This window comes from Lepidochelys kempii, chromosome 1, assembly GCF_965140265.1.
Source record: "Lepidochelys kempii isolate rLepKem1 chromosome 1, rLepKem1.hap2, whole genome shotgun sequence".
NCBI lineage: Eukaryota > Metazoa > Chordata > Testudines > Cheloniidae > Lepidochelys > Lepidochelys kempii.
The window spans coordinates 203,124,882-203,140,510 of NC_133256.1; the positions used below are offsets into that span (position 1 = coordinate 203,124,882).

The following is a 15,629-nucleotide window of genomic DNA, read 5'->3' on the forward strand; positions in this document are numbered from 1 at the left end:
TCTTGATTGGCTCTCCTAGTGAGCCCTTTCCGATTGGCTGGGTTCTGCGCAGCCTCTCCAAGGCTGCCTTAACCCTTCTCCTGCCTATGTGGGGCAGCCGCCCCACCACAGGGAGTCAATGAAACAGAGAGATGGAGAAAAATGAAGGAGAGGGAAAGCTGTGAGAGCGGAAATGACGTGTAATGCAAGCCGGGCTTGTTAGAACTCAATAAGAGTGAAGAATAGAATCCTCTGTGAAGCTCACTAGGGACCTGACTGTGCTGGTGTCATGCAGTGCTTAGGTTCTGCAGTACTGGGCACTCGAGAAAACCGATAAAGAGAGAATGAGCATGTAGAAATAAAAGAACAAAGAACACCTGGAGACCCTGGCTCAGTATGTTTGCAGGGTTTGGGGAGCAGGCTGTGAGGATGTGGAATTAGAAGCAGAATTTGTGTGCTCTCCTAACTTTGATCTGCTCCCCTCTTTGCTCTTGGTAACAAAGCTGCATCCTCCTCCTGTTTTCTCCTTCACTCCAGAATCAATCTGAGTTTGTGGCAGTCGTGGGGCTGCCTTGTGGAAACAGTTCCTGTATAATAAAGGCCAGGTCTTTCTTTTATGTAAGGGGAAAACACAGACTGCCTGAGAAGACCTCAGTACAGAGACCCTTGTAATGACAGGTAGCTCAAGCAGGGAGATAAGATATGACCACCCGAGAACAGGCCAACAGAGAGCTAGATGCCCACAGGTGTAACGAGAACTCAGAGCCCTTATTCCATTTTAGGGCTTGAATTTATTTTGTGACTGCCTCTATTTTCATGGTTCCTAGTGTCAGGGAAGCTGTTCCTACAGTACCTACACTATCAGATACACATACCTGTCCCCAGTCTCTTAATTCACTGGGAATTGGAACCCATGTCCCTTGCCTAGCGAGTGTTGCTTAGTTGAGGGTGAGGCCCTCCATTATAAAATGCCAAGTACAGTTCTACTGTCCTTGATTCACATAACCAGGATTACAACCCTTTATTACTCCTGCCCCGATAACAAAGAGACTGGGGATCCCACAGCAGCCAAAGTGACCATTTGGGCAGGCAGTCCATCATGTTGGGTATGGTGGGTGTGCCCATGCAAACGAGATCAGCTCCTGAAGTCCTTTTCCACAGCTCACCATCAGATGTCAGGGTAGAGATTATTCTGACTCTGCTTACATGAGGAAGGGAAACAACTCCCATCTCACCTCTGTGTGGGAGTTATTTATTGTTATTATTTATTAATAATAATAATAACAGGTTTCAGAGTAGCTGTGTTAGTCTATATTTGCAAAAAGAAAAGAAGTACTAGTGGCACCCTAGAGACTAACCAATTTATTTGAGCATAAGCTTTCGTGAGCTACAGCTCACTTCATCGGATGCATCCTTTTCTTTTTGCGAATAATAATAACAACAACAACAATCATTTAAAAGTAATGAAAAGGTTAAAGACTTGGTCCCAGGAGGACTCAAACCTACAACACTTACTGTCATGCCCCTGGCTAGCTATCTCTGGTGCTTACATGGACCCCATTACTGTAGTATCACAGTGCCTCGCAGCTGTAATATGTTTATCCTCACACCACCCATGTTGAGCTAAGGCAGAGCCATTATCCTCATTTCAGACATGGGGAACAGAGGCACAGCGAGACTGAGTGACTTGCCCAGGGTCACACAAGAAATCTGTGGTGGAGAAGAGACTTGCACTCGGGTCACTCAGCTAATGTGCTAAGCTCGCTCTCTTCCACCATACTGGTATCAGGGCACTGCCCCTCCACAGGCTCTTTACCTGGAAGAGCAGAAAGCGGGGCTAGGAGCATTGGGAGTTCAGGGGCCACGCTGATAGCAGCAGCTCTATGGTTCTCAGGAAGCAGGGTCACAGTCGCTGCTTTTGTTGCACAGGGGAAACCTCAGTCTTTGTGGCTAATGAAAATTTTATTCCCTTAGGCCTCCAGGGGGAGCACTGGTGCAGCCACTGTCTGGTAGATAGGCATGAGGGAAGAGGTCCACTGGGAAGGGCTCACTACATGCACTCAGCACCCAAGAAGAATCCCCGAGGAACCAGCCCCAGGAGGGCAAAGGGAACAAAGGCTGGCACACGCTGGTCTCAAAACCGGTCAACACTGAGGCACTCTGCTGACAGCGACAGTGGTGAGTCTTCAGCTGCAAAGAGGCAGTGTGACTGCTGTTCAACTCAGTGTGTGCGCATGGATTGCTGTGCTGCAGAAGGATTAAATCTCCATTACTATGTTTAGTATTAGTTATTAGGTATTAGTATCTCCATTACTATGCTTGGCTTTTGCTGCCTGTGGCGTGGCACAGGCAGCTCATTTAATAATGGGACTGGGAGCTTCTGCATCCATAGAGCTGAAAGGAGATGCTGGAAGTTGCACGGTGAATGAGGCAGGGGACTTCTGGAAGAAAAAGGATGGTCTTTGGTTATGACCCAAAACTGGCATCTGAATTGTGTCCTTGTTTCTGCTGTGGACTTTCTGTGTGATGGCAAGCAAGTCACTTCCATTAATGTTTTCAGAAGTGGCCACTAATTTTGGATACTTTGTTGAGTGGCTGCCCAACCTGAGAACCCTAGGACCAAGTGTGGATCACTCGCAACCCATATTGAAGTTAACAGGAGCTATAGCTGCCAGAGATGCTGGAACAATTTGTACAGTGGGGGTGCTGAGAGCCATCGAACCAAACTATAAACCCTGTATATAATGGAAACCACTTCCAGTCAGGGGGTGCAGCAGCATCCCCCACACCCCTAGTTCCAGCACCTTTGGTAGGTGCTCAGCAACTGTGAAAATTCAAGCCCAAGATGTCTCAAGTTGGACACTCAACGAATGAAGCACTCCAAATTAGTGGCCTCTCCTGAAAATGTGGGCTTTAATGACTCTGTGCCTCAGTTCTCTTCCTTTCACAGGGATGTTTTAAAGGTAAAATCAGTAATACCTGTGAAGCACTCAGATTCTATGGTGATGAGAGCCATAGAAAAGCCCATGATGAGATTAATAATTCCATATGTAGTGCATGGTTTGGATGATGTGTCATATATAATGCAGGGGGCAGACAATGATTGAGGGGAATAAAAAGAAACATTGACCTGTGCAAAAAACAGGATGTGACAGTAAAGACTGTATCAGAATTAATACGTATAAGGGAGTTGAATTAAAATTAAATTAGAATAAAGAATAGGAGGCATCTTTCAGCCCATTGCTGCATCCATCCATTGTCCATTTGCTCTGCAGTTATTCAGGTCTTGCATACAACTGCAGGAATACTACAAATCTGGTACCTCAAGAGTCAAATTTTCAACTAGCTGAAGTGTCACTACAAGGCTTAGAAGTTACCCCCTAGGGTTGAATGGGTTCACAAACAGCTCTCTTTTGGCTGTTGTTTCAGATTGCCTGCAGATTCAGGAAGGCAAACAACTGTGAACTGGGTACCCTAAATTCACATTTGGGAGGTATTCTTCACAACCATCAAGGATAGAAACCTGTTCTTTAAAAAAAATTACATGGAAGCTTGCACTCTGTAATATCTGAACCAGTTGTGGCAGGCAGATAAATACCTTAATGGCTCAGTTCTGGAGAGTGATGGGACTAGTCATGTGCTTACATTTAAACAGGGGCTTAAATGCTGTGCTGGATCGAGGCCAGAGTGCTCAGCACCGTTCAGGATCCAGCCCTAGGTGAGCTGGACCTAGTCTGTTAGCTGCGTATCTGATAGCACTAAGCTAGCCTTTGCTGGCGTCTGTCACTCTCTGTTCAAGCAACAGGTGGCTTACTCCATACTCTGTTCTGAAAGATAGGGAGATGCCTGGGCGTTGGAAGCTCTTTGCAGCATGCTAAGGAGACGTAACCTTCTGACCACACTCCTGATCATCTTGCCATGGGCTCTTCTTCTAACCTTGTGGCATCAGTACCCAGCCACCCGCTACCTCATCCTGCTGAGAAGTAAGTGCAAGCGACTCTTCACACGGTTACAGTTTTATCATAACAGTGTCACGGCCACGGTGTTCCTGAAATGCATGCAAGGAATTATTGATGTGAGCACTTGATGGGAAACACTTCACTGAAAGGGTGAAACAAAGAGAAACTTTCCCAAAGGACCCCTCAGGGCTTGGCTTCTGCAATCAGCCAGACAGTCCTTAAGAACACTCTCCGTTGTTTGGAGGAAGCCTCAGAGAGAAGCCCACTCTAGACACTATGGCTGAATGGCCCAGATCCTCAAAGGATTTTAGGCACATAAGTCCCATTGATTTCAGTGGGCTCTAGGTTCCTAAATACCTTTGAGGATCTGGGCCAGTCTGCTTGAGGAATTCTTTTGTGCAGCAGAGCAACTAGTCTACAGTGCGATTTTTCCGTAAACCCTCCCACCGTGGCATTGCCGCGGTGCAGCTCTTGTGTACAGAAGCTACTGATGTTTTGTCATTTTATCCTGTAGCCCTACTCTGAGCAGAGTTAGATGGCATGGGGCTTTAAACACACACCTGGAGTCCTGACTATGCCATTAATCCCCTTTTTTGCTAGCACAATGGTGTTGGACTGGCGGAATAATTTAGGAAACAAATCTGTGAGAGTTAACACCCAGGCCCACCTGAGCTAGCCCATGCTTAGTATTGAGAATAATGGACTTCATACAGTCTTGCCATGTAACTTTAGCCTAAAGGGCATGCCAGGTAAAATACAGGGAACAGGCAGGACTCAGGATCAGCCCGCAGGCTGAGGGTAGGGCTATGGGCAAGGGGCTATGGGTAAGAGAGAGAGCTGCTTTCTGGTTATGGAATGGGACATAGTGTTGACTTGGCTGGTTTCTGCGAATGGAATTGCTTGTGTGCAGCTTGCTGTTGTTTTTGCCTTCTCTGTTCAAAGTAAACAGGACTGAGGTCCATTTTGTGAATAAAGATAGACTACCAGGGAATACCTGGAGCCTGTGTCCCCAATTTCCTCTTCCAACCAAAAGATGGCCCACTGCAAAGCTCCAAAGTGTGCTACCACTCAGCAAAGAGGTAACAACAACAGGGGAGCTCCAGTTCTCACACCCCTCTGCAATGCGTGGGTGGGCCACAGAGCTTTTTCATCTAGGCCACAGGGCTGATTCAGTCACAGCAGTGACGGGTCAGCCACCAACCAATACCATTGTGTAACCCCCACGTGTAACGTCAGCATCTCTGGGCGGGTCATCGGCAGCAGAGATTGAATTTGGGACCTCTGGATCTTACTGCATGAACCTCTACTGCTTCAGCAAAGAGAGCCTGCTCTGTTAGTCGGTGCTCTGGCAGACTCATTAATAGCTAGCCGTCACTAGAGGGGGACAGAGCACCACGCTGAGAGGGCGTAGATTATAGTGACTCGTAGATCCGATCCAAATTTTTCAACCACCGGATTTTTTAACAAAAAATGGCTTTTTTTCTAAATTTGGAAATTTGAATACATTTTTTGGAAAATGAACTTTTTGGTTTTTTTTTTTCTTTAATGGGTTTTTTTTTTCCCCTCTCCCCCTTTTGTCCTTTCTCCCTCTCTTTTTGCAGAGGTAAAATGTCGGAGGTAGGGAGGGGAGAAAGGGAGAAAAATGAAAAACAAAAAAATGCATTTTAATGAAAAATTTCCAATAAAAATTGTGACCCTCTGTACCTCAAAATACCACCACAATTCCAGATTGTCCCCCGAGGGTCTGGCACAAACATTTATCATCTTTCCCTTTTGAAAACTGCAGAAGGAAATGACTTCGGAATTTTTTTAATCGTTCACAAAAATGATTTTCCATTTTTCAATCTGCTGCAGTGACCTCCTCCACTGGTGTACCTGGATCAGGCTTGTAGCAGTGATGGAATAAATTGCTGGCTTGTTAAGTCTCTGGTTGCTTCCAAATCATTGGAAGGTCCTCAGTCCCTTGGTTAGAATGCTCCCATTAGTACAAGTTCATCATAGTCCAGAGGTCTGAGCAGGAAAGAGGCAAAATGGAGATGTTTCCAGGGCCATATATATATATACACACACACCCTGCCTAAGACTCATGTAGAGTTTCCACTTTCCAAGACCTAATTAATTTTAAATCAGGGTGGGGAAACAAAGAGCACAGTTACAAAACAGGGTGACACATTCAACACATTAAAGCTGTTTATTTCCATGTAGTCTCTTCACTAGAGCTGATGCAGGGTTTTCAAGTAACCAAGCAATATAGTTACTGTAGTTTCAAAGATTGGGAGGGGAGGCATGGCTGGGAATCTCTCCATCTGAAGAAGTGATGCACAATATGATAAAGTTGCAGAAACTCTGCTTTCTAGCACATTTCCCTGAACGTCAGGGATGTTCAGACCCAAGAGTTTGGTTCACGACCCATCCCCTATACAAATTATTTCAGCTTTAGGAATGTAAGTTTAGCACAGTTCTGGCATATCTAACACGCTTCATGTTTGTTGGCTGTCAATTGCATGTAAAGAGATTACTCTTACCTCGTACCGACAGCGCCACCAGTGAAGTCTAGGCAAAATTTCATTTCCGCTGACATTTGGCACATCTTCCAGCTCTGAACAGGCTAGGTCAGGAGGAGCGCAGGTCCTACCATTCACACATTCAAAAAGGTCCCACCTGTGTGGTTCTCAGTCTATTCTCCATGGACCACAAGTAATCCGCAGGGTGAAACCTCTTGAGAGCCAAGCAGTAGGGAGAGGGGAGAAATGGGCCTATGAAAGGATCGTTCTCTTATGAAGTGGTTTGCAGAATGAAAATGTTGTAGAGCCAGGGCCCTTGCCCCAGATAGATCATAGGTAGTTATCAAATGTCACCTAATGGAGCAGTGATCAGGCTGTGCTTTAGTCTCTGACTTCCATCTTCTTTTCGCCTCAGAAGAGACAGATGAAAATGCAACAGCTAAAGCTCACTTCAACGGCACATCCCCACTGAGGGAAGAAGGGCTCCCATCATGTAGCTGGCAACAAGCCTCGGGGGTGGCTCAAAAAGTCATCCAGAACTATGTGTATTCCCGGCCTCCCCCCTGGTCGGACACTCTCCCGACCATCTTTGTAATCACGCCCACCTACACCCGGCCAGTGCAGAAGGCTGAGCTGACCCGGCTAGCCAACACCTTCCTACATGTGCAGAACCTGCACTGGGTGGTGGTGGAGGACTCACCCCGGAGGACCAACCTGGTGTCCAACCTGCTGGAGAAGGCGGGGCTCAACTTCACCCACCTGAATGTGGAGAGCCCACAGAGTCTGAAGATGGGCGGATCCTGGATCCCATCCCACAAGCCAAGAGGGACACTGCAGAGGAACCTGGGGCTGCACTGGCTAAGAGACAGCTTCAACAACACGCGGCCACCAGAAGGGGTGGTGTACTTTGCTGATGATGATAACACCTACAGCCTGGAGCTCTTTGAGGAGGTAGGAGCCATTGCACTTCATGAAAGAGAAGAACAAAATGTAGCTGTTGCCCATAAAGACCAGAACCTGCCCTGTGTTCTGCAGTTACAATGGACCCTGACCCAGTGGTACTAGCATGGTTCTCCTGCACCAAGGGGGAGGAGGATTTGGTAGCCCCTCTCAAGGGCTCCACATCAGTGTGTGCCATGGAGCTTTACTCCACAGGGGCTCCCTCTGCCTTCACATGCAAGGTGGTTGGGTGCAGGGCAAGTGAGATCAGAGAGCAAATGTACCAGCCATTTTTTCCCAGTGAGGAAGGAGTGCTCCAGCCACGGGATGCAGATGCAGAGCAACTCCACAGCTGCTCTATGATCTGCATGGACAATTCCATGCCTCTTTAGCCCCTGCTAAGTCACATGACCATGCTGGTGCTAGGATATGGTGCTAAGCCTTTGTGCCCATGGTGAAAGGCTCCTCTTACAAAGTCTGTTCTGGGAGGGGTTGTAGAGTGAATGCTGTAGACCAGTGGAGCGTCAGGGTGAACTGATTTGTTTTAAACAAGCCCCAGTCAAAAACTTCACTCAAAACTCAAACCTGCCCTTGAGCACTTTATGGAGGCTGGAAAAAGTTTGGTCAACTTTCCAATCCACCATTGTTTCCCTTTCCTCATTCCGCTGTACTCTTGGTCCCAGCTAGGAGAAGAAGAGCAAGCATGCAATGAGAAAGGGCTATCCTCATGGTATTTCCAGCCCAGCTAGAACCAAGAAGCCAAATCAGAAATGTCATGGGAAAGCCAATTGCTCTGAGTTTTCCAGTCTATTGCAAACTCAAGGGGATGATCATCCAGTAAGCTTCACCAAAGCGTAGGGCACCACCTGAAACACAAGTGCCCAAGTTATCCTATAGACTCCATTTCCAATCCTCAGAAGTTATTTTGGTCCCCTTGAGTAGGGCAAGAAGCCTCATCATCCTTCATTAGTTCATCCTTTCCTGCATCCCCTGTGGGCACTCTTAGGGAGCCCCACACACTTCTAGGAGGTGGCCATGGATGGCATGGGTGAGAGCACAGAGCAGGTTGCTGGGGATGAGGACAAGGGAGTGTCAGAAGAGGGTGGCTGGCTGTGGAGACTGCTTGAGTCAGTCGTAGGGTGGAGTCAGTTGGTGTGATTAGTAGGAACCTGAAGGCCTGGTCAGGGTTAGGTGGTTTAACAGCACTGGGAATGTTCATGTTCCTATGGAACAATCAACACAAGGCCAATAAGAGGTTAGATAGAATCTGAACATTCTGGGAGGAGGGTAGGACTCTGTCTTTCCCCCTCTTTCTCTGGGGCACAGTAGATGGCAGATGATTGGAGGTTAAAGGGCGGTGGAACAGTCAGGTGTTGAGCGGAGGAGAATGATTGGAAGAAAGAGGAGGAGAGGGAGGTAAAACTGACCTCAGACCTCCAGGTCATTGCAATGTCACCTCCCTGGCCCATAGTATTGGTGGTCAGAGTATCCTGCCAAGAGCCATTTGGTTGCATAGGAAGGCACAGGTGGTAAGCACCCAGTGTCCGTAAAACGGAGGAAGGTGAGATTGCTGCTGTGGTCATGAATAAGGAGAGATTTACTTCTTAGCAATGGGGTGATGAAGGGGATGAATGGGAGTGAGGGGAGTGGGAGAGTGGGGGCAATGGGAAGGTGGGGTGATGAGAACAGGGTTGCTTTGATTTCAGCGTTGTGAAGAAAGAGCTGGGGGATGGGAAGGTGAGCATCAGAGTAGGGTGTGGAGAAGGTACAAGTACAAAGTAAACAAAGCACTTTGGTGGGCAGGAGGAGTTGGGGTGATCATAAGGGTGAGGTGGAGAGGAAAGGATGAGGGAAAGCCTAGGGCAGTCTGGAGGGTGGAAGTGAGAAGAAAGAAGGCAAAGAATGAAAAGGAGAAGGATGCAAGGAGTTAAAAGCAGGGTGGTTTGCGCAGGTGATGCTGGGGGAAAGGCGTCAAAGCGGGATAGAGCAGTAGGGGCGTGGTACACATAGGGAGGCGGGGGTGAAATGACAGTATTGAACCTTTCACTGCACTGCTTCTCTCTGGCACACAGATGCGCTATACGAGGAGGGTATCCGTATGGCCAGTGGCCTTCGCTGGGGGTCTGAGGTACGAGTCTCCCATAGTGAGCCCAGCGGGGAAAGTGGTGGGCTGGAAGGTGGTTTTTGACCCTAACCGGCCCTTTGCTATTGACATGGCTGGATTTGCAGTCAGCATCAGACTGATCTTGGAGAGACCTCAAGCCACTTTCAAGCTGGAGGGAGTTAAAGGAGGCTACCAAGAAAGCAGCTTGCTGAAGGATTTGGTGACTATGGATGGACTGGAGCCCAAAGCAGCCCACTGCACAAAGGTCAGCATGACAAGGGATTTCAAAGCACAGCTCTCCCTTCTGGGGTCTACATGAAACCTCCGATATACTCCCTCCCTCCACCCCAGCATTTCAACCCCCTGTTCCCCCTGTCACGGTTCTTTGCATCATCCATTGCACTTGACCTTGCACCAAAGCACATCAGCATCAAACAATAGTTAGGCAAATCAGTTAATGTCTGTGAAGTGCTTTGCAGATGAAAAGCCATATGAGTCCAAAGAGGCATTATGGTTATTATGCATTATAATTATCATATTAGAGGTGCGTCCCAGCTGCAGAATTCAGATCCTGATTCCCTCCCCAATTCCAGGGCTTGTGGGGCGGGGGAAGGTTGATCTAGTGTCAGAGCTCTCTTCGTTGTTGTTGGTTGTTTCATTTATGTGCATATTAATTTTTTGGGCATAAGAGCTCTAATAAACTCTGACTCCAGCTCTGACTCATGTTGCTTTCACCCAGAGACCTAACACATTTCAGAGCCCTAACTGTTCAGGAACTCAGGTTTCAGAGTAGCAGCCGTGTTAGTCTGTATTCGCAAAAAGAAAAGGAGGACTTGTGGCACCTTAGAGACTAACCAATTTATTAGAGCATAAGCTTTCGTGAGCTACAGCTCACTTCCTCAGATGCATATCGTGGAAACTGCAGCAGGCTTTATATATACACAGAGAATATGAAACAATACCTATTCCCACCCCACTGTCCTGCTGGTAATAGCTTATCTAAAGTGATTTCCAGCACAAATCCAGGTTTTCTCACCCTCCACCCCCCCACACAAATTCACTCTCCTGCTGGTGATAGCCCATCCAAAGTGACAACTCTTTACACAATGTGCATGACAATCAAGCTGGGCTATTTCCTGCATAAATCCAGGTTCTCACATCCCCCCACCCCCATACACACACAAACTCACTCTCCTGCTGGTAATAGCTCATCCAAACTGACCACTCTTCAAGTTAAAATCCAAGTTAAACCAGAACATCTGGGGGGGGGGGGGGTAGGAAAAAACAAGAGGAAACAGGCTACCTTGCATAATGACTTAGCCACTCCAAGTCTCTATTTAAGCCTAAATTAATAGTATCCAATTTGCAAATGAATTCCAATTCAGCAGTTTCTCGCTGGAGTCTGGAAACCAGTCGGAGAACACTTCAATCTCTCTGGTCACGCGATCACAGACATGAAGGTCGCTATCTTAAAACAAAAAAACTTCAAATCCAGACTCCAGCGAGAAACTGCTGAATTGGAATTCATTTGCAAATTGGATACTATTAATTTAGGCTTAAATAGAGACTTGGAGTGGCTAAGTCATTATGCAAGGTAGCCTGTTTCCTCTTGTTTTTTCCTACCCCCCCCCCCCAGATGTTCTGGTTTAACTTGGATTTTAACTTGAAGAGTGGTCAGTTTGGATGAGCTATTACCAGCAGGAGAGTGAGTTTGTGTGTGTATGGGGGTGGGGGGATGTGAGAACCTGGATTTATGCAGGAAATAGCCCAGCTTGATTGTCATGCACATTGTGTAAAGAGTTGTCACTTTGGATGGGCTATCACCAGCAGGAGAGTGAATTTGTGTGGGGGGGTGGGGGGTGAGAAAACCTGGATTTGTGCTGGAAATCACTTTAGATAAGCTATTACCAGCAGGACAGTGGGGTGGGAATAGGTATTGTTTCATATTCTCTGTGTATATATAAAGCCTGCTGCAGTTTCCACGATATGCATCTGAGGAAGTGAGCTGTAGCTCACGAAAGCTTATGCTCTAATAAATTGGTTAGTCTCTAAGGTGCCACAAGTCCTCCTTTTCTTTTTGTTCAGGAACTAACACACTGGGATTTCTGGTCTTGATTTGTCCATGGAATCCAAAGCACCTGTGAACTCGCTGTGTTTTTCCTTGTAGGTTTTGGTCTGGCATACCAGGACCGAGAGGCCGATGCTAGGTAATGAAGGCAAACAGGGATTTTCAGACCTAAGAATGGAGGTGTAAATGGAGAGACAGCCCCAGGCTGTGAGTATCCCTGTGCCTTTGACCTTTGTACTGTTTTTGTTAATATCTCTCTGTAAACATCTACATTCAGCCTAGTCCACAAACACACCTGCCCCAGACTGTTCTCTTATTACAGTGGTTCTCAAAGTTTTGTACTGGTGACCCCTTTCACACAGCAAGCCTCTGAGTGCGACGCCCCCCCCCCCATAAATTAAAAAGGCTTTTAAATATATTTAACACCATTATGAATGCTGGAGGCGAAGCAGGGTTCGGGGTGGAGGCTGACAGCTCACGACCCCCTATGTAAGAAACTCGTGACCCCCTGAGGAGTCCCGACCCCCAGTTTGACAACCCCTGTCTTATTAGATCTGTTGAGAATGGTTCTGTCGACAGTGACTGAATGACCTCAGTGGCTTGCTCTTGGTGCTGAACATAGTTCCAGTGACTGCTGGTGGTTATTGGAAGGGACTAGTGTGACAAACACCCAACACACTTTGGATTTCAGGTGACCTGGGGTGTGAATTCATGGATCGATATCTGTCCCTGAGGTTTTGATTCCATGTCAAAACCAAAGCCAAAAGGGTTTTTCTGGTTCTGATGGGACCTAAATCTTATGACAGGACTCATCTGGCAAGATTTCCACCCTTACAGCAGGAAAAAAACCTTCAAATCCAGCTGATCCTGTGAGATTTTCATCAATTGCAGGGTCCTGTGGCCAATGTCCTGCCAATGCAGGGAGTGACGCAGCAACTGTGCGGGGTTGCTAGAAACCAGGGACGACAGTAGCAGTCACAGGAGGGGTACATAACCTCACTGCAGCCTACAGGAGAGGATTTTCTCCCTCCAATCACTGCAGAGCCCCCTCCGTCAAGCTGCTTTATTTGACACAGCTCTTTCTGCCATAGCACACACCTGTTGCAATGAGCAGCATGCTGAGTGACTTGAGACCCTGTGCATAAGCTCCCTGTGGCAGCAGCTTTGTCCCCTAGTTTTTGACTACACTGAGCTGCTTTGTCAAAAATTCCCCGCCCCCAGTTCAGCTCTACTAGTGGTAACCATAATGGAAGCTCTAGCCTAGGCAAGAAGGTGGTAGCTGCCAGTGTCTTAATCACTGTGTCATCTAGACCTGCTTTGAACCGGTGCTAATAATGCTGCCTCAAGCCCTGTCCACACCATCACTCCCATCATTGCTGAACTGGTGGAAAATGTAGAGTAAAAACTCAGCTTCTGCGCACAGCAACAGCGTACACCAGGGCTGTGCTTCTGTAACCCAGCGGTAGTCAGTGTGTTACACATCCCTCTCTGGGCCCAAGACACAGAGGACTGGGGCTGCTTCAGCCTGGCTCTAGCTCAAGCTGTTGAGACTGTTGTGTTTAGTTGTAAGGATCCTTAGTTCAGTCCCTGGTGTATCAGCTGAGATGGTGCTTGTCACTTACTTGTCATGGAAGACACTCAGATCTCATGGTCATAGGCAGCCACATAACCCCCTCCCCCCTACATAAACAGACTGAGAGGTACGGTTCTGGCTACATGTTCTGTTGTGCAGCATACTCCATTATGGATGGAGGTTGTGTTGGTTATACCTTTCCCCCACTACTGTGCACCAAAAGGGACACTCTCTCTCTTCTGTATGCTACTCTCTCCCTCTCTCATTTTTCCTTTGTCCAGGCACTGAGTCATCCTCTGTAACAAATGCCAGGCCCGTGCCACACATACTATCTAAAGGATGGTTTCCTGCAGATCATTAAGAAACGATCTGCCATCCAGACAGGGTTGAGATATTCATGCACCACCAGTGGCTTCACTACTGGGAAGAGTTTTGTCCCTTTCTGTGACTGTCCTATCTAGCTTGTGTAGGCCAGATTCTCAGCTGGTGCCAACAGGGGTAGTTCTGTTGACTTCAGTGCCCACTTGCACCAGCAGTGAAATAGACTCAACATCTTCATGGTCCATTCAAGGGCAACTACTTCAATATTCCAGGCTGTATGTACCACCCATTCCAGTAGGGATCTCCAAAGCAGCAGATATTTGGTGTGAAGACACTTCACTGAAAAGCCTAGCAGCCTCAGGCAAGGGAGACTGTATTGGGGAGTGCATTGGGAGCCAGGCCACGTTGCAGTGCCCCCACTTAAAATTTTAACCCAGCACCACCAGTGGTGACTGGGCTGAACATCTGTGATCCCCCATCTGCGTTCTTTGCCACTGTCCCTGATATCAGACCTGTTGTGTTTCAGAGCGTACCTAGACTCAAGTTTGTAGAGTCTGGTGTGGAGAAGACAAAGGTAACATATTTCCCCTGATTTGAGTCAGGCTTCTGCAGCTAGAGTAGTAGGCATATTTCTGTCTCTTATTAAAGATGTGGTGTCTCTCACCTGGGGATTTGTCCCTGGTAGGGGTTAGATCTGTCCAGCAGAGTCCAGTGTCTCCCTGAAGTCTTCCTCCCCTTCACTGTGATAGCTTAGATCCTGGGAATAAGGACCCAGGCAGACTACTTGCAAGGCTTCCTGGCACAGGCTGCAGCAGGGGTGCACTTCTCTTGGATACCACAGGCATGGTGCAAAGTGACATACAAGTCATGTAGACCTCCCTCCAGCAGGTGCAACCATGAATACCATCTACTTCCTCCTTATCACATGCCCCCGTACCATTGATGATGTCTCACCAAATGAGTGCAGTGTGGTGTGAATCTGTGAAGGAACACCATATTATCCATGGTGAAAGGGACATAAAAGGGCAAAACAATTATCCCCATGTCTTTGTCTTCCTTATTTATGAAGGATAAAGAAAAGCCTGGAAGTTTAAAAAGTTTCCCCTGGTTTCTGCTCTAGAAATTCTGATTTTGTTCACCCTTGTGTACTCTATGGAGGATTGAAGAACTGGTAGGATTAAGGACCACAAGTGAGGTCCTTAGCCCCCACTCCAACCCCTTTATGCTGGGCAAAAAGGCAGGCATGACATAAAGGGGCCTTAAAAAACCCATATCTGGCCAGTGAAGGATTCTCTCAGTGCAGGCACTGCAGAAGACAGCTATAAGGCTGTTCTTTGAGAACCACCTACAAACCTTGGCACAGAGGGTATGCTGGGGTGGGTTGGGAGTAGGAGGGGTGTGTCAGAAATGCAGGCAATTCCTAGGGTTATCTAGATTAGGGGCCCCAGAGCAGCTCTTGATAAGGAACACACAAAGACAGCTTAATGCCACCATGGCTTCTCTTAGAGGTCCAATCCAGCCCTTCTAGCCTAAGAGGCAAAACACCGAATCTCCTCAACTAATTACAGAGGGTGAGAAGTGGTTATCATTCAACCTCCTTAAAAGGCTTTTAAAAACATTGTGTTAGTTAATGCTTTAAGATCTAGTGATGAAAATCAGCATCTGAGAGGTGTATTATTATTATTATTATTAATAAATACCTATTTACAAACACACTTCAGAGAAAAGCACTTGCTGTTAAATACAGTTCCCACTGCCCTGTGAATTAAGAGCTTAAGAAAGCTCACAAGCCACATTTCTGAGACCCCCCAATAAGTCCTCCAGAAAAAACAGGGATGCCTTCCTTCTATTCTTTTAAAAAAAACAAAAAGGAAGGGAGAAAATATTCTGTTTTACGATACCCTTTTGGCCCCCTTCTTGCATCTTAAGTAGCAAAAAAGAACAACCCCCCCCCTTTTTTTTCCTCCTCCTTTGTAGCAGGCATGTGTGAGAACTGCCTGGGGGTTCTGTCTAATCTACCATTACATTTTGATATCATCCATCTCCCTTCTGGGCCCGTGTCTTGATTAGAGTCAAGACTTCACATGCTATATAAAATAACCATCCTTAAGGATCCCATGTAACACTGTACTTGTTATACAGTAGCTGCTTCTTGCCTGTGCGGACAGGGAAAAAAATGATT

At 47.1% G+C, this 15,629-nt stretch overlaps 1 protein-coding gene across 3 annotated transcripts in view; it reads left to right on the forward strand.

The window, feature by feature from the left end:
- The window catches only part of LOC140896879 (galactosylgalactosylxylosylprotein 3-beta-glucuronosyltransferase 1-like), a 35,501-nt gene extending 23,593 nt beyond the window's left edge, over positions 1–11,908 (forward strand). Inside the window, exons 4-8 of one of the 3 annotated variants that reach the window (XM_073308945.1) lie at positions 1,954–2,157; positions 3,814–3,962; positions 6,858–7,393; positions 9,454–9,750; positions 11,653–11,908. In XM_073308945.1, coding sequence (XP_073165046.1) covers positions 3,851–3,962; positions 6,858–7,393; positions 9,454–9,750; positions 11,653–11,739 — 1,032 coding nt within the window. In that variant the 5' untranslated portion in view covers positions 1,954–2,157; positions 3,814–3,850 and the 3' untranslated portion in view covers positions 11,740–11,908. The remainder of the gene's footprint in view (positions 1–1,953; positions 2,158–3,813; positions 3,963–6,857; positions 7,394–9,453; positions 9,751–11,652) is intronic. The other 2 variants (XM_073308954.1, XM_073308964.1) reach the window with 2 other exon arrangements.
- Positions 11,909–15,629: the final 3,721 nt, after the last annotated feature.